The sequence below is a fragment of the Motacilla alba genome, chromosome 4, assembly GCF_015832195.1.
Source record: "Motacilla alba alba isolate MOTALB_02 chromosome 4, Motacilla_alba_V1.0_pri, whole genome shotgun sequence".
NCBI classification, from domain to species: Eukaryota; Metazoa; Chordata; class Aves; order Passeriformes; family Motacillidae; genus Motacilla; species Motacilla alba.
In genome coordinates, this window is record NC_052019.1 from 10,460,207 (window position 1) to 10,482,223 (window position 22,017).

Below are 22,017 nucleotides of genomic sequence, written 5' to 3' on the forward strand. Positions count from 1 at the left end.
TTGTTGCTACACTAAGTTTCTCATTTGTAGCCTGTATGCTTTAAAAGTATAGAACTCAACTACATTTGCTGTGGAAAACTCTCAAGCTAACAGTGATTTGAGGGGATTATAACCAAGGTTTACTTGCAGTTGATGCCAATGAGAAACACTTTTTGCTCTGAAAAAAATAGAAGCACTGTATGTAGAATAACTGGGAAAAGGAGAAAACTCAGATCTGCTGAATGACAGAGGTTATTATATAAGAAGTACTGAAAACAAACCTGCCCAGTTGGTCCTTGCAGTGTGGGTGCCTTTTTCCAGGTTGACACTTATCTTGCAATGTTGAAAGATTTCTTGAGTTTCTGCAAACTGGTGGAAGGTGCCTTCCTTCCACCATTTCTAAATAAGCCAGGGTCTGCTTTCCATTATTCTTTGAGTCTCTCAGTTTTTCCCAGTTTTGGCTTGTTCTGTGGGTTCTGCTTGCTGAAACTCTCATTCTCTTCTTCCTTTACCACAAAGACTTTCAAGCAGTTTTTCTTTTCCTTCATGAGCCCCATGAAATGGTTACAACCTCTGTATGTTTGTACTGAGGAAACTTAGGAATCGTGACTGACCCTGGCATGCCAGACATTTTATAAACACATGGCAAAAATATGTCTTTGGTCCCCAAAGCTTCAGTGAACTTTTTCCCCGGTTTAACAGAATGCTTATCACAAATTCATGAAATGTGAGAACTAAAACAGTATAACCATAACTTGTATGAAGAGAACAATAACCACCTCTAACATCATTAAATGTAATTAAATTACATTATAGGTGGTTATTGTTCTCTTCTCCATTAAGCGGTTTTCCATTTTGAACACAGTAAAAATTAACCATTTGTTTCAATATAATAACTATTAAAAACATATAACAATTTGTACTCAAATCAATTTAATTATTTTCTTTCCAGCAATGGCGTCTTTTACCTTATCTGGCTGCTGCATATGCCTTAGATTATTTCTCAAAGTCCCTGTTTGGGAACTTTGTAGAGTTTTTTGCGGGTGTTTTGACAAAGCAGAGGAATCAGAGACAGGTGAGATGTTTACATATTTCCCCTTCACTGAGCTCTTACTATAATAAACTGGAAACTCTTAAATGGAAGACCTATTTAGAAGACTTAGGCTCTCTTATGATCAGGAATGATAGAGCAATTTCTCAGAAATTTGGGGGGGCATTCAAAGTACTGATTGAAGTTGCATTTAGGAAAGCATTCAGATTAGTTTTGATGGAGTGATTAACAATTTATTGATTTCTGTGGGATTGAAGGTTGCGTTCTCTTGCAGAATTTTTTGTCGTAAATAAATTACGATGGTGTAAATTCAGCTTATAACTGTTGTAAATGATTCTACAGGGAGCATATTATCAAAGATTTTCTGAAAATATCTTAATTCCTGCACAGACTCTCTCAGTCTGACTTGAGTTTGAAATTCAAATTCGTGCATTAAAGTAAATATTTTTAGTGAAGAAAGTTGACTTCTGAGCCTTAGCAATAAATTTTTCATCCACAGTCAGCCTGCTGGAACTCATCCCTTTACAGAGGAAATAGTTTAATCTATGAGTCTCTGTGCAAGGACAATTTGATTCTTATCAAATTACCTGCAGTATTGTGTTTTTAATGCATATATATTTTATTTATTTTAATAATTTTTGGCAATAAAAAAATTTAAGACCTATATACTGGCTGTGTATTTAAGACCTATATACTGGCTCAAGTATTTCTTAAGTCCTCAAGCTTTTTTTAGCTAAAATAAAGCTCACAAAATAATTTGTACTAATGGTGGAGTATTTTAATTTCTCCTCTTTTCACAAAACACAGAAGAATCTATTTGATTCACGTTTGATATTAGGTTTTTACCTGATACTTCGTCTCTGGAGGTCTGCAGTGCAGTCACTAATTTTAGGGAAAACAGTGGCTATCAGGAAAAAGATAGGAAAGAATCTCGTTGTTGAAAATTTTAAGAATGTAATTCTTATGGATTCCTTTTGTTCTACAGGAGATCTTAAAACAAACAACATCAATCAGGGAGGTGCTCTTAAATAAGCTTTGGTTGTATCAAGCCCCTATCTCCAGAAACCAGAATTCCAAATGCATTTTCAGAAGAAGGTCAACAGAGTTTGTGTAAATGCAGGCTGGTGTGATTCTCTGGAGTCTCTGAGGGTGTACATAAAAAATTTCCTCCTCTTTGCAAAACTGATGCTTAAAAGATCAGTGAGAACTATGTAAGGCAATAAACATTATAGCTGTCTTATTGCTGGCTTGGGAGAGAGATACTGCTTATGTCACAGAGGGAATGGTAGCTTTTTCTGGACAGGCCACCCTCAACCACCTGATTCTCCATTTTTGGGAGGGAAAGCTTGGCAGGTGGTGAATTAACTCACTCAATGCTGTGCCTGCTGGTACATCTGGGCTAAGATGCACCCATGTGCCCATTACCTGACACAAATTATGGCTGTCTCGTACAGGAAAGTTGGTGCTGAAGGTTCCTCAGTTGTGACAGGGTTTTTCTGTGGCACCAAAGAATATGCTTTGCACTTACATAGATCTCAGAGAGTTTTATGTCTGTATTGCCAGTTACTGTTTGTTATAAAGCAGTATATGTATCTATGGCTTTAGCTTGTCACCAGCTTAATTTCTGTAAAAGTTATTCCTCATTTATAATTTGTTTTTCACAAAGGCTGATTTGGGACGTGAGATTCATGCTTTGTCTGCTGCCAGCAAATCACTGGCATCTTGGACTGCTCAGCAGGCAGCCCAGGAATGCCGAGAAGCTTGTGGAGGGCATGGTTACCTTGCCAGTAAGTTACAGACACTGCATGCACTGATCAGAAAGAGAATGGTTATTTTGATGTGTTCTTTGACTGCTGTTGTGCTATCATTTCTGAATTTTAGCAATGTGTTCAGAAAGTATTTTATCCTCATATGCATATTTTTAAATTTTATTTCATACCTGAAGTCATAAAAAAACCTCTCTAAACCCATATAGGATCTGCACCAGCATTTGGAAAGACTGTACAAGTAATTCAGTCTCAGTTTCAAATATAAAGATGCAGACTTTATAGATAAAAATTTCTCTTGTAAGTTTAATGCCACACTTTTCTAAAATCTTTACTGTACAAGGTAATCAGTGAAATTTCAAGCTCATCTGTTTGTAACAGTAGCTTTATGTACAGGAATGAATAGACAGCATTTTGTCACAGAATAATTATTTAATCTCTCTTAGCTTCTACTAATACGTTGCAATATTTTAAACCTTGCACTTGTTCTGCTTAAGTGAATCGTCTGGGTGAAATCCGAAATGACAATGATCCAAACTGCACATATGAAGGAGATAACAACGTCCTGCTTCAGCAAACCAGCAACTACTTAATGAGCTGGATGAATTGCATAAAAGGTATGTTTTCATTGTGGAATCTTACTGGACCCAACAGTGTGTAGCTAGTGGAGTAAGGAGGTAATTTCATACTGAAAGCAATTGACAGTCATTTAATAATTTTGTGGAGCATTAATAATGGGTTTCAGACTCCATCATATGGGTACATTCACAATACAGAAATGTTTGCTGCAAGAAATATTCTTTCTCCTGTCTTGCAGAAAAGAGCTAGATGTTTTGCCATCCCCGATCAGGTTAAGCCATATCCTACTCCCTGAGAAGTGCAGTTTAGTTCAACCAAATTACCTCAGCACTGCATCCAGGTCTGGGGTCCTAAGCAAAAAAAAGATGGGGACTTGTTAGAGAGGGTCCAGAGGAGGCCACCAAGATGCTCAGAGGCCTGAAACACCTCTGCTATGAAGACAGAGAGAGGTTTGGGTGTCTTCAGCCTAGAGAAGAGAAGGCTTGTTATGGCCTTCCAGTACGTACAAAAAAGATGTAGAGCTGCTTTTTACATGGGCAGATATCATGGCCCACAGGGGAGTGGATTTAGCTAAAAGATGAGAGATTTAGATGAGATGCTAGAAAGAAATTCATCTCTTTAAGGGTGATGAGACACTGGCACATGTTGGCCGGAGAAGTTGTGGATGCCCCATCCCTGGAGCTATTCAAGGCCAGGCTGGATAGGGCTTGGAGCAACCTGGTCTAGTGGAAGGTGTCCTTTTTCAGGATGGGAGAGTTAGAACAAGATTATTTTGAAGGTCCCTTCCAGCCCAAGCCATTCTATGATTCTGTGACTCTGTATTGGTAAAGTCATCACAAGTCTGTTTATTGTACTTGGAACAGTTCATATCACCTGACTTGGTAGCAATATCCATCACCACATCTTGTAGTTCTCTAGGTTTGTTTCAGTTTTCCAGCAATGAGTTTCACTAGCATCTTACAGAGCTGCAAAACTCAGCAGTTGGAGTTGAATCTTATGGGCAATAATTATAGGCAGTGATGTCAGGTTTTTCCACACTTGTCTACCAGTCCTCTTTTGGCTGGACTGGGCCATAATAAAATAAGTATTATGGTCTAATTGCATCTGGCCTGTCAAGTGTATGCATGGCTTTGTAATAGGCTTTTAGTTCCAAAAAGTCTGATTTCTTTTCTCATAAATCATTTTTATTTTCTCTGGTATTTCAGATAAAGCTCCTTTTGAATCCCCTTTGGGAACAATAAACTTTTTGCAAGACTACCATAATATTCTTGGCTGGAAATTCACAGCCATTAGTGTTGAAGATTGCATGGACTCCTCAGGTAGGCTTCTGCAGTTATTAAACTGGTTCTAGAATTTTAAATTCCTTTCCAATGGAAAGGATCTAGAGATTTGAGATTCAACCTCTGCAGCTTATTAGATATTTGTCATATTTTCTAACATTTTTTGTATTACAGGCATTTTTATTTACTAAGAACATAGTTTACATTTCCAAATACATTCTATTTTCCCCAGATTTATTTCTAGAATTGAGGATAGCATCAGATACTATTTTTTTATTTTCTTCCCTTAAAATAGCATCTCTGAGTTAGGGTTTTTCACCACTGTGTTGCTGTTTTCCATTTCTAAGGGGATTGATTGCCACTACCTTCTATCACTAAAATAGCTTCTTTAAGTAAACTATACAAGGGATTTACAAGCATGTTGAGAAGGCATGAAGTTCATCTGCTTTTGACTGATGCTTTTTGTTGTATAGAGAAAAATGAGTAGTGGTGGAAAAAGAGTTCCCTGTAGTTTTCCTGATTTACTCTGCTATAATCAAGTCAAGTATGACATTAGATGTTCGTCCTATTTGTGTATCACTGAGCCCAGATTGGCCCTTGGACACAAGTTTAAAAGAATACCAACACTTAATGAGACAGCAACAGGACATGTTCTCTCCTCTCATGTAATACCTCCTGAACCATAGTTTAAAAAATGTCTGGATCTGTTTCTTGATCCGTTCTGTTAGAAACTGGACTGTTAATCTAAATGCCTTACTGTAGGCAGCATGTGAACACTCCCTATACCCTAAGGTATACTCTACATTAAATCTTCAGCTAAGAAACAAGCAAGATGGATTCATATACAAGGACTTCATGCTGAATAACTTTTTACCTTAATAGTTCTAGGCTGCGCCTAGAAATACGACACAATTATGTACAAGGCTAGTAATTTAAATGTGATTTCATTCTGCCACCAGTGAAAACAATGTTGCAAATCACATGCTTCCAGTAATTATGGACTGTCTTCTGTTCTTGTATTCTCAGAAGAGACTTTGTACCTTGCAGTCCTAAGTCTTCATATGAAAAAAAAAAAGGGCAAAAAATGTATTTAAGTAAGAAGTCTAAACTGAGCTGTGGATACACCTTGTCTTCCAGCTTGGGGTCTTGGAAGCAGTGTATGGCCAGACATGATTATATCTTCATTGTACCCTCACAATCTAACTGTTATCCCCAGATATTTATTGTATCTACATTAATGGAAAAAGTGGCATGTCAATGGATTGATTAATTGATGGTTTCACTTTTCATCTCAAGTAACAAAATCTGGGACTGCAGTAGAATTTTCATGTGACTTCTTGTATCATAACTGTGAATGTTAAGAATTTTTCTTTTTTTTTTTCATAGTTCCTTTAGCAGCTTATAAATGGCTGGTTTGCTACCTGCTGCGAGAAAGTGACCTAAAAATGAGTAAGGAGAAGCAGGCTGGACAAAGTGATTTTGAGGCAAAAAACAACTGTCAGGTAATACTTAATAATCTTTCTTATTTTATTTATTTCTTTCCATCCAAGTCTTTCAGTTTCTGTTAGTTTTATCTTCTTTTGTCATGAAGTACAATTTCCTGAACCATAAAGCAGCAAGTCAAATAACTAATAAAACTTAATATCTGACCGTGTGCATTGCATAGAACATGATAGCATGAGGACAGTTACCATCAGCAGAAGTCTTCCAAGATATATGCAGGATATAGTTTCCTTCAGAAAAGATGCAGGCATGTGCTGTGTGATGTCTGCAATTTTGATAGCACAACTTCTGAAGACTAAATGTGTTAGTATTAAATACACTGCAGCATCTGATTATTACTTCTCCATCTGCACTTGTGGCCGAATACATAGTGTAGGAAAGAATCTAGCTCTGGCAGGTAGGTAAACTAGATGACCTAATAGGTCTTTTTCATCTCTAATTCCTATAGTGCAAAGTACTCATGAAAGATACCAGACTGACAGCATTGGAACCTGGAAAGGAAACCTTGACAATTTACATATAGCAGATCCACTCTCTCACCAGAGAGTTTTAACAGCTAGGAATGGCTTAACTCCAAATTTTGGTATTTATCCACAAGTTCAACAGATTCCTCTACTACCTCCATGAGAAAAATTGGCTCACATCCAAGGAATGAGCACTTGTCATTTGTCACTGAGAAAGGTCAGTTCCCTGAAGAGGGTCAGTGACATTTACTTTATCTGCAAAGCTAAAAAACAGCAGGAAGGAATAGTCAACATTCAACTCTGCACCTAGAAAGACCCAGTTTGGCTTCAACAGGGGATGATCTGTGTGAAACCATTAATAGAGGAGAGAAAATTTTTCCTGCTTTTACCCTAGAAGCAGTTTATTAGAGAAACTCTTCAGGGTCAAATCAATGGGAATTGCCAGAAACTCCAGGCTGATTGCCTGTCAGTTAGCCAGGTTTTGGTGAAGCTGGTGCTGGGGCCAGTGCAATAGAGAGAATGGTGAGCTCAGAAGTATGAAGATTGTCTTATCTATTATATTTAAAATTCAAAGAGGTTCAGGCACACAACTGCTTTTGAGATAGGCGTTGATATACTTTAGGTTATTAGTTTTTCTTTTCTCCCTACAATTCATCCTCGGGACAGCCAGACTTTTTATTTTAATGTCATGCCTCAAAAACTTTTGAAATTATTTACAAGCTATGCTTTGAAGACATGTACATATTTGATTTAAAACTTTCTGGGCATGAAGAAACACTTTTCTGTCAGCCCAGTGGTTGACTAATACAAAATATTTGTTCATGCTATGGGGGATCTGGAAGAGATTCCTAGCCTATCTCTAGGTTATTTTGGTTTGGGCACAGCTTGATAGAAAAGAACAGAGCAAAAATGCAATCAATGGGAAAGGAAAATAGACTTATAGGGGAGAACAACAGGAAAATAATTCTCAATGTTTCATTTGGTATGTTAAGATGCATTTCATTCTGACTAGGGAATTAGCATAGCTCAAAAAAACATCTAATAAGGGGGCAGTTCTCCTTAATGCTGCAGAGAATAGAGGATGTGTATTTTGCTATTTGTAAATGTATCTGAGCCTGGACATAAATGTGCCACTGGGCAGCTGCTGTAGAGAGAGACAGTGATCTTTGGAATATGTCTGTTTTAGGTGCTGCAGTGGATCTAAATGCAAGGATATTGCAAGTATTTAAAAAAAAATAATTAAAACTAATCAACTAATTCTACATGGAAAAAATTAAACACCCAAACCTTAACAAAACACACTTAAAACAAACATGAGTTACATCATTGCAGCAAGTCAGCCAGGACAGCAATGGCATCATATTCCCCTGCTGTTCACCAGCTAGAATGTTGTCAGTCAGCAATCTATTCCATGGCAGCACATATAGAAAAGTTGAGGTATATAAATGTAGACAAATGTTCCTATGTTAGTACATACAATCACTTAAGGTTATATACTTTGCATTAACAGTAACTGGTGACTTGTCTTTCTCATCAGATAGTTGGCAAGGACTATTTGCATAGTTCCTTCAAAACGTACTGCAATCTATTGCAATCCATCAACAGAATCCATTCATGCTAACATGATCTGATTTTTGTTTATTATTTGAAGGGACTGTAATAATTTTTCAATAGAAATATTTTTATCCTCTTTATAAAACTCTGGATCATATTAAATAAATATAAACCTACCTTTTTCTTCTTAGATTCACATAGGTTTCTTACAATCCTAAAATCAGCAGACTTGATTTTACATTGTCTTCTCACTGATGTAGCTTCTTGATCCCATAAAGCCTGGGTGCGACTGCCAAATTATACTGGTAATAAGCATTCAATATTTTTTCTAATAGGCATTTCATGAGCCATTCCATAACTAACCTTTCACAGAGATTTTGGAAAGTGTTTTCTCCTACTGTTAGAATTTCTCCAACTAGATCGTCACGCCTGAATCAGCAGAACTCCACTAACTTCACCAATGCCATTCTGCACAGGCTGAGGACTGGTTCTTTGTGTTTTGTTACTGAGTGTTCTTCCTCCCTGTCTCCTCAGGTGTACTACTGTCGGTCTCTGGCTCTGGCTTTCATTGAGCAGACAGCCTTACAGCGCTACCACGACTACACTCACGATCCCAGTGTCCCAGCAGCTCTGCAGCCACTGCTTAGGGATCTCAGTGCTCTCTATGGGCTCTGGTCCTTGAGTAAACACCTGGCTGTGCTCTACCAAGGTGAGATCAGCTCCCTGAATGTGCTGTGCATGTCACTTTTATGAAGTCCTGACATGGCCGGGAATCCTAGTGACAATTTTCTTACTGCTTGTTTAATACAAAACAACCATTCCCGACCAAATTTTCAGGAGCAGGAATCTGCAGTGAAAAATTAACCCAAAAGTCTCTCTCTTAGCTCAGAGATGTTGGAGAGATCACAGGTTTTGCTGTGATCCAGTGCTTGTGGGAGAGGATGAGGGAGAGGCAACAAGACACTGTAGTGTAGCTCATTACTGCAAAAGGCCCTAATCTAAGCCATAGCTTAGACTAAGAGTTTTTCAGTCAGCTCATTAATGAAAGACTGTCAGTTCAATTACACAGGTGCAGCTACTTAGTCTTGACTACAGAACTCATAAACTTGGTAAAAAGTTTTTAGCAGTGTAATCTTAACTGGTATAAACTTCTCTGTGAATATTTTTAAGGTGGCTATGCTTCAGGTGAACAACCTGGGAAATTTATTCAGGATGCTATTCTGAAGCTCTGTTACAGGGTAAGACTGTTTATTGTGTTCAAATAGATAGTATATAACACTAAAAAAGAGATACATGGCCTATAATCATCAAATTATTCTGTACTTCATGGGGTAAGTTAGCAGGATATTACAGTAATGGTTTCTGAATAATTTTCTGTGAAGTTTAGCAACTCATTGACCCTGAATCTAGTCTTAATTTATTTATCAATAAATGGAAAACAATATGTCCTATCAAATAACACCATAGTATTTGTGGCCTTGCAATCTTCATTGGAAAGCCAGCGAAATGTGTCAATCCAGTTCTTTTTATTTCATTGTTGAGTTAGTTTGTAAGTTTTTTTGCTTTTTCTTGGCACAAAAAAATTCCAATCTGCGACATATTCTTTGCAGGTCAGCAAAATTTCAAAGAAGAATCTGGTAATTGTTTTTAAAGTCCAAAAATATATATGTTTATATGTGTAAGCAGCACCATATTGGTTAAAATGTGTTTAAAACCCCCTAGGTAAAGGAGGAAAACATTTGAAACACAGTCTCTTTTGGCAGTTACCCTGGGAGTGGAAAAAACTGAAATAAAACTAGGCTACTTATGTGGATTTCTCTTAAATTATCAAAGCTGGTACTTTATGAAAATAATTCTTAGGCTGCTCTATAGTTCAGCCTTAGACAATTACAGAAGTTGTCAAATATATGTCTTTTGGTTTTAAACAGTTGAAAGATGATGCGGTTGCCCTAGTTGATGTCTTTGCTCCTTCTGACTTCATTCTCAATTCTACCATTGGTAAAGCAAGTGGAGAGGTAAGAAAACCCATTGTAAATGTTGTAACTTTAATCATGAAGAAGATTATTGCCTGTAATTAGCCTTAACATATTCAAGACATTTCGCAAGTACAAAAAAAAGAAAGACAATTTTTCAGTTGAAAATACTACGAGAGTTAAATTGATGTCAGCAGAAAATGAACTTTTTCATTTACTGGAGATAAGCTTCAATGGGAAACTTGTACAATATTGCTGTAGTTTGCTGTTGTGGGCATCTATGCACTGAACTGGAAAAGGGCTGAGAGAAATTTTTTTGTGTAGTTACACAAAGCTAGAGTTAAGAGCATAAGGAGGGCCGTACTGGATTCAGGTCACAGAATACTCTGTGGCTGACAGGGATGGATGGCCAAAGAGAACGCTGGGAAACAGATGAAATAGTGAGGTGTTCTTTTACTGATGTCTCAGCTGTTGGCAGTTTAAGAGATGTCTCATGCCATAGGTTCTTTTTGTATAAATTTGTTTAGTAGCCACAGATGTGTCTATTCTCCATTTTTTTCCATCCATTTTCAAATTCAGCTGTCATTAGGCTTATATCACACCATCATTTTTACAATTTAATTATGAGTACTGTTAGAACACACTTCCTAGTCCCAGTCCATATCTATTTACCATCTATGGGAGCCTTTTCATTCCTCTGGCAGACCTTGTTTTCCTTCTCTGTGTATTTTCTGCTTCTACCATATCCCTTCTGAAGTGGCATAACCAGACTTACAAGCAGGACTCGGGATGTAGGTGCACCATGGAGTTGGCTACAACAGCTCCTGCTCCCTCCCTGCCTTTTTATTCTTTTTTTTTTTTTTTAATATATTTCAAGATCTGTCTTTATTCCAAAATCTCAGCAAACCAAAATTCTTGCTTACTGAACCAAACCTATTCATCAGGGCCGAGCTGTGGGATAACTATTCTGTAGAGACCAGTGTCACAGTACAGTAGTTTGGCTTGGTGGATGGATGCTGCAGACAATCCCTGGAGCCTGGGGAGCCTGCCAGGATGTTTGACAGGAATGCTGCATCAGACTCCGTGGTTTTCAGTATTTCATGTGAATTCTTGTCTGAAGTTGCCCCTTGTTCCCATGGTGATCCAGCAATACAGAGGGCAGAACAGATGTTTCTAAGCTGACCTAACACAATGATTACTTTTTAGCAGTCTCTACAAATGAGGCAGGAAAGGCTGGCTCTACCTCTCCTAGAGGACTGTAATCATCAGTGGAAACTCTGTTTCCATTTCTGTAGGGTTTTTGAGCATTAAATTAATGCAAGAGGTCATGGGAGGGAAGCTCCGAAGGCGACCCTTCAGAGAAAGAACATAGAATGTTCAGAGTATCTGTATTGGCCAAAAGCCCATTTTTACACATTTTTCTGTCTCTAGCAGAAGCTGTGAGCAGATACTATAGGCAGAAATATAAAATATGGTACAAGTACACAGTGATCCATTCCTAGAATAGTATCCCCTCTCTAGCAGTCACCTGGAGATTTCTTATCTGTGGCTGATAAAGCTGTCATGATGGATTTGGCTGGCTCCTCATTGGGTACCTCTTAGCTCTTGCAAATGCAGAAGCCATAGAGACTTACTAATATTAGATACTAATATTAATAAGTATAATATGTGAGAAATGCATGTAGGCATCTAAACACTTCCTCATGAACTTAATTTTTTATAAAGTCATTGAATCATTGAGAAAATAATTTTAATCAGTGCTATTCAACCCATGTTCTATAGAATTCAGGATGGTTTTCTGAATTGCCTGTATGTCTGTGGTTTTCAACTTGTGTAAATATTTTCAACTGAAATTCAAAAAAGGCTGTCAATCCCTCACTCAAAATACTTATTAAAGACCACTGTCTCCTGGCTGTCTATGTTTAATCCTCTATTCATTGCTATCTTTGCACCTTCTAAGAACCAATGCAAACATTTAGTAAAAATTACATTATTTTAAAGAATAGATTATCCAAGTATAACAAAAGGGTGAATTTAAATCAGGATAAATTGTGTTGTGCTGCAGTGGCGTGCTTTGCACCGTAAGCCACAGGTCATAGTTGGACCTGAGGAAAGGTTTCAAATTTTATAGGCAGCTTTAAGCCATAAAGAAGAATTCAGATTGTCTTTAAAAGGAACTTTGATGGGGTGGATAATATCTCCATAAAAGTTTTCACAATCTCAGCCTAAGTCTGTGAAGGTATTGCCATATTTATTTCAGGATTAATTAAATAAATGACAATATTTAATCAAAATTAGAATGGAATAAGTAGCCCATGTAAACAAGGTAAACAAGGTAAAATATATTTATTATTAAATATATTATATTTTAATATTTATTTAAGTCGTCACAGATACTTAAGACCACAGCATCTTTTGATTAAGAAAAATGGCATTTCACTTTACCTCACTGCTTTTATACTACACTATTATTTTGTTACACTGTGCTCTCTTACTGCTGAAAGTATGTTTTTTCTTTCCTGGTTTTTTTATAAAGTTATTTAAAGCTTTAAGCTTTTGTTAATTATGAATTAACAAATATTGTTAAAATTCTACTTTTGCAAAATTTGCTTCTTTTTAACTCTTCCACAAAAAAATTACAAATTAGTAAAATGACAAATAAGCAATCTGCTCTTGAGAGAAGAATTTCTTAAATCAAACAGTTCACACTGGGAAAGAAGTTCTGTTACTTTCCAGAAGTGTGTTCAAACAAAGATAACAACAGCTGCCCATGAGTGCTTTCAGACACAGTCCTCAGGTTTGGACAGAACAAAGATTAGCTTAATATAATCTTGTTTCCAAATTTCTGCCTTTGATAGTACAACTGCTGTCAAGTTGAAAACCAGAGATAATAAAGGTTTCTGGTTTCCTGCTCTTATGCCAAGGATGGTCTAAAGGATTTACACAGAAATCTGATGTTTACAGTACTTTGAAATTTTGTGCTTGTTGTTCTGTTTGTTTTTGCCTATATGTAATCATTCACATTTGTTATCTAGAAATTCAATCAAAATCTCATTTCAGCCATTAATTTAACTTAATAATTTATCTTGCAGAAGTTTTGTTTCTTCTCTGTGCATTAATCCTTTTTTATTATTATTTTGCAGTTATACAAAAATATGTGGGGAGATATCCTTCAAGGCAACAAAGCTCTGAACAGACCTTCATGGTGGGCAGAATTTTGCATGAATAAACCTGTTATAGGCAGGCTGAGGTCAAGATTGTAAACCAAACAGCTTTTCAGAGTCTGGATGGGCCTGAGATGGATACCTTGTGACAAACATCAGGAGGAAATGAGACCATATGAATGCTGAAAATGGAAGGGATTTTCATTGAGAGGTGCCAAGTTTTAAAATAACTTTGAAATCAAGTCCAACTTGATCTGAGGGACTGTTAACATAATAATGACAAGATCAAGAGCAACACATCTGCACATGATACATATTTGCTCCATTAAATTTTAAAAAATGAAGATTTATTTTAATCACTGCTTTGCAAAGTTTATATTAAAAAAAATTCCAATCACCCTCTTGTTGTTACTTTCATATTACAGAAGGTAAATAGTTAAAAAAACATTTTCCACCAGGAATTATGAATAAGCTGATAAAGGCAAAAAAAAAAAATTAGGACAGGCTGGACAATACCTGTATTAACTATGATTATAGTGAGAGAACATTGGGGGAGCACCTTTCCCTCTGCTCCCCTATCCTCAGATTGCAGAGAACCAACCTGCATTGCCTTTCAGAACACCAGAAAGGAAGAGGTAAGGACAAGCAATGGTTTCAGTGTCAGCAAAGGCAGGTGTCTGTCCTTGGAGGCACGGGATGCCTTCGGGAGCTTGCTGGCTGTCCCAGTTCTGAGGAACCAAACACTCAGTAACGTGGCAATGTGAAAAGATGGCTCTGATTAGTGGCACAGCCTGTGTTGTCTTAGCTCAGAAGTGGGAAATTGGAAACAATCACACTGTTAGCTTTTAGCTGAAAGGAATGTTCTTTTAGTAAAGATAACTTCTTAGCCAGACTGAGAGCAGTCTTAAATGTTAAAAATTTTACCACCTCAAGTTCAAGGTCAATTAAAAATGATCACCCTCAACACACTTCAGTTAAAAAAAAAAAGTCTGAAATTCTATGGCTGTTGTTTATAGTCCCATTGGAAAAATGGATAAAAGCCATCCTGTTAAACTGTATTTTTTTCCTTAATTTCTTTTTCTTCACTAGAGATAGTCAGTGTTGCTTGTGGTTTTTCTGCCTCTATTCTTTCTTCTTTTCTAATGAGGTACCATAACTCAGGATGTCCTAATAGAAGCTCTTTTTCTTGCAATTGAACTGTAGGAAAGTTTAACCTTCTTTGTTTAAAAAAAAACAACCCAGTATAAAATGTTTATTTTCTTAGAACTGTTTTGCCTCTTTTAATGAAGTCCAACAGGTGGCATCATCCTATGGAAGAAAAAGTAGATCAGTTAAACAGCTGTTTTAACACCTATCATTAGATGTTATGGAGACATGGGGTCTCATGATTATCTTTAGGAATTTTCTGTATCAATGGAGAATCCAACAAGTGTCTTTGAAGGAATGAGGCAGAGCTTGTAATGCCCAGTATCCAATGTGAACACCAGGAACTCTGGCAGTGAAAAAGGCAAATGGAGAAGAGATACCATGCTACATTAAATGTAGCAGCATTGATCTGTCAGTCCCCATCCTGCACCATCAGTGCTGATCGGCAGCATTATTTTGCTGTCCTACACGTGTGTGATTTCACCATCACCTCTGAGCTCTTCATAAGTGACTCAGTCTTTTCTTGCCTCCTTCCCCACAGCTGGGAAACAGCTGTGTGTAAATCTTGTGTATAAACTGTAAGTCTGTTTATGAGGCCTTGGTAGCCCAGAAGAAAGCACAGAGGTGTTTGGCATATAGCTTAAGCCAGCTTCATCCCAATAAAAAAAAAAAAAAACACAGAAAACTGTGTCACAGTAGCAGAGACCTGGAGACCTGGTGAACCACAAGGATTCTCACCAAACACATGACAAGATAAACAGACTTCCTGCAAAAATATATCCCTAAGCCCTTCCTGCTAATCTTATTTATTATAATAAATATTATTTATTATGGCTATTCTGCAATAGCCAAACTCCCTGATACAAGCTGTGCTTCTCTCTGATAATAAGGACTGTACAAACTGGCAGGAAAAAGGGCTGTTTGTTCTGAAAAGCTTCTATCTTCAACTAGAGCAAGCACAGCAGAGGCTGCACCAGCAAGGACATGATTATGGGCAGCAAAGTGAGATACTCAGTAAAATAGCACGGTTATGGACTCTAAATATGAAATGTCACACAGCCTGCAGTAAGCTTAGAGTTTCATGGGACCCTTGAACACCTGGTTCATGGCAGGAGTTAGACCTGAGCACCAAAGCTGAGCACCACAGAAGCTCTGTGAGGCCTCGGGCATTTACTCTAAAAAATCCTGCATCCCCAGGCACTGGGTGCTGGTGGCTGCTCACCAGGGCTGTTTGCAAGCTCCGTGCAGGTGCTCAGCAGCTTTGCTGCAGCAAAGGCTGTCACTCTTTACTCTGACACCCAGTGCAAAGCCACGGTGCAGCAAAGGCAGGCTCATTCTATGGGCCAGAGCCACTCTGCACTCAACATTATCAAAAGTAGTATTTCCTCTATGAAGACCTGGGTAACTGTGATCAGGTTCTTTAATCAGGTATGACTAGGAATTCCTGACCTGTATTTTTAGCCAGATCTGTGTAATCAAATGGGAAAAAATTTCTCTGAAGTCAACAGCCAAAGGTTCCAGAGATCTACGTCCAGCTTCTCAGAGCAGGAGAATTTGTAACTTTGAACTTGCAGAGCTGCAGCATGGAAAGAGAGAGATGTCATGAAATTTGGCATCCGATTATCTACTAAATCACAGGGCAATAATTCAACAACTACCACAAGATGTCATTATTATATGCAGTTTCTTCCTCTTTGTAGAACATTAAATAAAAGAGGCCTCTGGCAGAACAGAGAAGTCATTCCTCTCCCACTTCAAATGCCAAATAAAGTTGGATGTGTTATTTTGTCTTGGTTGGGGAGCTGGGTCAAAGTCAGTCAAATAGCTTCAGTCCAAAATAATTTGGCCTCGGGGATCCATCCTTTTAAGCTGCCACGTGAAGGCACCAGAAAGCTGAATCCAAGTAGGCCTGAAAGAGCCCTAAGACTGTTTCCCCAGGGCCCTGTGCCCTGCTCCTCTCCTGGAGAGTGGCAGTTTTCTGCTTTGTGACTGTCAAACCACCTACCTGCCCAGGGCATTTCAAACCAGGTACGTCTCCTATGGTAAGATACTTCTGCTGATGTGACTCAAAGCAAAAAGGTTTCAACAGAAAGAATGAAATTGTTTGTGTGTGCTAGAACAATGAATGCACGGGCCTCCCTTGCTGATGTGGCAAGATAAATGCATGAATATTTCACATCACCTTTTTAGGAGTGGTAGTTTCAGGAGGAGTGCTTTGTGGTCAGGTGGAAGCCCAGCCATGCTTTAAATCTGCAATTCTGTGGATGTGGATTCAGAGGTGCCTGTTTTCTGCAGGAATAAGTAGACTCATATGCTGTTCTTTCTGTCTGAAAGCCTCCTTCCCACTGTAATTGATGATTTATCACACATTCTGCAGGGATGCAAGTCCCTCTTCTGTTTGCCTTTGTTCATAGATTTTCTTTACTGACTTAATGTGTTTTCAAACACGAGTGGTGATTTCACACCAGCTCGTGCTACCAGCATGAGCAGTTTGTCTCTCTGTTTGTATGGACACCACAGAGGCCTGTGTGTCCTCTGCTAGCACCACACCTTCACAGGCCTCTAGGGGTTTGTTATTCCCACTTCTCATTAGCCTGAGATCACAGTGAGATCACTTTAGCTCGGTTCAACGGCCTGAGGAGCACCACAGCCCGAGGGGAGCTGGCTGCATGAGACACCATGTGATGCTCTAATCTGAGCCACACGCTGAGCCAGGTGGGGTCAGCTGGATCACAGCGGGCTGCACACAGCACTGCACTGGCAACAGGAGCACAAAGCTTCCTTCTTCTCCAAGCAAGTCAAGTCACAGGTTTATGAGATACAAGCAGAGCATTTCACATCAGTTCCTTTCAAGACAAAGAGAGATGTAAATGCTGAGAGCAGCAGTTCTGCTGACTACCTTGACTTGTTTTATTCTCAAATGTTTGCAGCCTGGCTGTGATTGTTCAGCATTGCCTCAGCATGAATCCCTCTTGAATAGATTCAAGTTCCATCAGGAGTTTCTTCAGTGTGTTTGTCAAATAATTCACTAGTAAGTGCATGGCTAGAAGAATTCCCAGTGTATTTCCTGAAAGCAATTTCCACATTTTTACATTTTTTGTTTGGTCATTCTCAGCACAGAGCATCTGCTGAGATTTGCATCAGTCTCCAGAGAACTCAACATCATTGGGCATTAGCTGCCTTCACCTGCCCATGTCCTTCCATCCTCCTGCCCTTCCCAACTCATTTCACTTGGCATCTTCTCTCTACTTAGAGCTTTGCTAAATACTTATTCTTGTCAACTTATAAAATATTCTTTGTTATTCCTTGTTTTAAGCAAAGAATATTCTTAAATTACATGTTCTTGGATAGAAAAAAAGGCTTCAATTCATAATGTCAGTATTTTTAGAAGGGCAGCATATTTGCCATGGAGTGATAACCAGGAATTAGAAAATAACCTGTGGAAGGACCAACATGCATCTGGAGTTTGTCCTGTGGCTGTGACTGGGATGTGACTCACACTTTCCACATATGGTCCATGGGCCAGGACAGCTTCCAGGGCATCCAGAGGAAAGCCACCATACTGCCACTGTATTGTAGAGCAAATACTGCACTTTCCACCTCCTTGCCACTCCACAGGGCTTTTCGGGCAGCCTGTCCACAAGCAATGGGTAACCATTGCCTGAGAATGAAACCTCTTTTAACAGATTTTTGGGATTTTTTTTTTTTCTTGTTTTTTGTAAAATGTAAGAATCAAAACAAAAATGTATAGACAGAGATAATTTCCTATGGCAAAAATATGAGCTTCGATAACAAGATGTTTTATAAAGAGGCAGAAGAAGTATTCAACAAGTGGTTCTGCACTGTATTTATGTGTTCTTATCACTGAGATGTGATGAAATACTTTCCAATCCCTCAGTAACCCAGAAAGCTGTTAAGCAACACATACTATGGTAAGCACTAAAATCAGCAGAGCCATGTAACAAAAGATGGTGAAGACTTGACTGGCCTAAGCACACTCATTTATCTTATATATAAGAGTATCAAAGAAATTCCACCAGGCTAGAGTTAGCCAATATTTTTAAAGGAAGAAAAGTGACAAACTTGATTCTATGAAAAACAAACTCATGGAAAACCTGAATGGGGATTAAGATAATAAAATAATTATCATATAGCAATACAAAAAATATCAATCAGAAATTTTACAGAAAGTACAGTTTGTCAGAAAAACCTGATTTCATTCCAGGTATTCTCAAACTCTGATTTTTGCATATATGTGACATGCAACATAGACATTTACGTCTAAATGCCATATTTAGTGTCTCATGACACTGAGATGAAAAAAAATCAGCATTGTGTCTATAAACAAACACACTCAGGAAGCCATCAGTGGAGAATTCATTCTCTGTGCTTTAGGGATGTTGTTAGGGATAATCCTAGACCTGACACTCCTCATCATTTTCCTCAGTGAGCTGGAAATCATTTTAAAATCTCTTCTATTAAAATGTGCAGAATTGGTGGACTGGTAAATTAGGTGAGCACAGATATAACAGATAAAATCTGAAATACTTAGTAAGTTTAAACCAGATTGGTTTTGCTGACCCAAGTGTGCAACATCTCCTTCAAAATGTAGGGATAAAGAGAGATTTTGTCATCCTAGGCCAGACAGAGCTGAGGGAAAGTGAGTGCTTTTCTCTCAAATGTACTTGGGAGAAAATTGAAATTTTTCTAAATGACCCAGGAGTGTCACAGGAAGAGTAAGAAAATGAGAGATCATTATAACCCTAATATGATCAGAGAATTGATTCTTGTCCAGTCCTCCTGTTAAAAAAGCCAGCTCCAAATGCCAGCCTGCCTGGAAAATGGAAACTGCATTGTGTGTTAGTATTCATCTGTGCTTGCAGAAACCATATGTCAAACTCCTGCTTTCCTTTCAGAAAGAACAGAAAGAAGCCAAAATACTGAATTGAAAGCCAGAGAAAGGTGTGGTACAACAGGAAACTGAACAAACGCAGTGTTTATCATGTCAAAGAGGAGCTTAAAATTTGGAGCAATTGCAGTATTATAGGCTTTTCCAAAGTCGAGCAAAATGTTGTATGTCAAAACAAATATAATTTGTGTCTGATCACTGGGGAGAGATTTAAGGGTATGGTTTACTTTGAAGGAAGGTTTGTGCATATACACATTATTTGGGCTGACCAAACCATGGTCTATGGTTTTGTTACATGCTGTACCAAGATCCTTTAAATCAGAACAGCTGGTGCCATATGAACTACCCTCCAAAAACATACTTGTCTGAGTGTCATTAAATAATGATTTTTTTCTAAGCCCACACAAACACTTGGCTTTTTTCATCCAGTTTATCAATGATGAGTGTTTGCAAAGTCCAGAACTGAGCACTGGCTGTGTTTCACTGGTGTGAGGGAGAAGCCAGGAAAAACATATCTCCTGGGGAGTATTCCCAGCTGTAAATTTATTTTTGACACATATAGGATGAAACTGGGTTTCTGTGCTTGTTTTGATCTCCTTACAAATTCTTATTAAAGGGATGTCTTCCAGCCCTGCAGAACTGCATATCCTGTTCCAGTCCTAAATCTGTGGGTGAGTCCTGCAGCCAGAAGTGTGGGGCAGTGGGACAAACACGCCAGTGCCTCAGACACTCAGCAAGCAGCAGCCCAGTTCTTTGCACAACACATAAATATTTGCCTGGTTGCACTCTGCTCTACGGCAGATGAAAACCACGTATTTTTTTCACAGCCGTCAGTTGCACTCGGTGCTGTTCATCCAAGGCCCAGCCCATGGGCCCAGATCCAGCCAGAGCCACTCTTTGCTCTCCCTGCTGGGCTCTGTTCCCTGTGGCAGTCACCAGGTGATCCTTTGGAGGTGGTGCAAGGCTGTCCTGCTGGATCCCACTGGAGCAGAAGGAACAGGTTCTTAGCCTGCACAACCCATCGTGGTCGCAGAGAGAACATGTCTTCAGGGATTTTCATTCTATCTGTTTGGATCACTTTTTGCTTTGGGTTTAATTTTGGTTCTTTTGATGGGGAGGGAGAATTTAAAAAAATTTTACTTTTCTAATGACCAGGTTGTCTGTTTTGAAAATAAGGAAGGCAATAGGCACAGAATTGTATAGCTATATTATGATTTCTCCTTCTCATTGTCCAAATTTCTGGTGTCTTCTCATTACACTTCTGTCATGAGGAGAGGTCAACAGCAAAAGTTGGAGTATTTGCAGTTTTATTTCTGTTGCCAGGCTCTCTGTTCACTGTGGGAGGATTCCATATGCAACCAGATATGATTTTCCTCTGTGTTAAGAAATAGTCCTGGCAGTAAATGGCTTGAGTCATCTTTCTGTTTGCTTGACTTCTCCCATAATAATATTATTCAAATCTTGATTCACCCACTAATCTCACAAGACAGGATTTTAGATGTTTAAAGAAAAAAAATCTTTTCTTGGTTTTTTTTTTTTCATTTTGACCTAAGAAAGCTCAGAGTCGTGCTGTATTTTGCTTTAATTAGGTAGAGAGCAAAAAACTTCTACAGAAAGGCACATTCCTTAGAAGGTCAGTCTGCAAAAGGATTGATTACAGCTTGTTTCAGTGGGGAGGAATATGGTGGCATCATCATTAGCTGTAAGGTGTGTCTCACCACTTCGGAGAACCATCATTTCACCTCTGAACTAGCAGAGACATTCACTCATGTGTATTCAAATTCCCGTTCAAGGATGCAACCAAGATAAACAATTAGCAGGTCCAATAAAGGCTCACTCATAGATGTTCCCACATCACAGGAACTGAAGCAACTCAAGTGTCATATGGTCAAATGCTGTTCTTCAAGACAAGATTAACAGCAGCTGTGTTGGTCCTGAATTCTCACATTGTCTTCAATACAGATCCAATGTTAAATTATAATTAACTTCTTGGAACAGGCAGGTATAGATCTTGCTTTAGAAATCCAGTACTTTTTCATCACATGTTTCTGTAGATTCTTGGTGGACTTGTGATGAATGAGAGAGGAAATCACAGCCCATGGTCCCACCATCCTAAGTGCTGTACACAAACAGATCTCCAAAACACTGCAATTTACAGAGAAGACAAGAAATTAAGCACATTGAACAAATCAATGTATCAGTACTGGCTAGCACTCTGTGCAGCAATCTCAATGCTCCATTTGCCATTTTTAGCCAAAATTTTCTGAGGCTTTCCTAACTCGGAAAAGAAGCTTCACGTGAAAAATGGTAGCCAGTGCTCAGCATCCATCATGGAGTCTGGAGTAAATACGCCATCAGTGAACAAAAGATTTCAAAATTGGGATTACACTGAGTGCTGAGGGTGAAGACGAAGGGTTTACACTTAATGTAATGAAGGAATGAAGGAATGAAGGAATGAAGGAAGTCAGTGGAGAGACAAAGAAAGCAAGGGACAGTGCCAAGTCCTGTGCTAAGAGAAAGTGCAAATAATGTCTCGTGTTGGCATGGAAATGATAAGGACTGAGGTGCATTTTTCAAAGACAGAGAAAAAGAAATAATGGGTACATACTTCAATAACTATGTTTGGCTGTTTGAGAGGGAAGTCAGTAG

At 38.5% G+C, this 22,017-nt stretch overlaps 1 protein-coding gene across 3 annotated transcripts in view; it reads left to right on the plus strand.

Moving 5' to 3' along the window:
- Nucleotides 1-13,710, plus strand: part of ACOX3 (acyl-CoA oxidase 3, pristanoyl) — a 32,013-nt gene extending 18,303 nt beyond the window's left edge. For all 3 annotated transcript variants that reach the window (XM_038135519.1, XM_038135517.1, XM_038135520.1), the window contains 9 exons: nt 932-1,054; nt 2,697-2,817; nt 3,294-3,413; nt 4,581-4,694; nt 6,042-6,157; nt 8,711-8,885; nt 9,347-9,414; nt 10,105-10,191; nt 13,293-13,710. In XM_038135519.1, the coding sequence (XP_037991447.1) occupies nt 932-1,054; nt 2,697-2,817; nt 3,294-3,413; nt 4,581-4,694; nt 6,042-6,157; nt 8,711-8,885; nt 9,347-9,414; nt 10,105-10,191; nt 13,293-13,412 (1,044 nt within the window). In that variant the 3' untranslated portion in view covers nt 13,413-13,710. The remainder of the gene's footprint in view (nt 1-931; nt 1,055-2,696; nt 2,818-3,293; nt 3,414-4,580; nt 4,695-6,041; nt 6,158-8,710; nt 8,886-9,346; nt 9,415-10,104; nt 10,192-13,292) is intronic.
- Nucleotides 13,711-22,017: the final 8,307 nt, after the last annotated feature.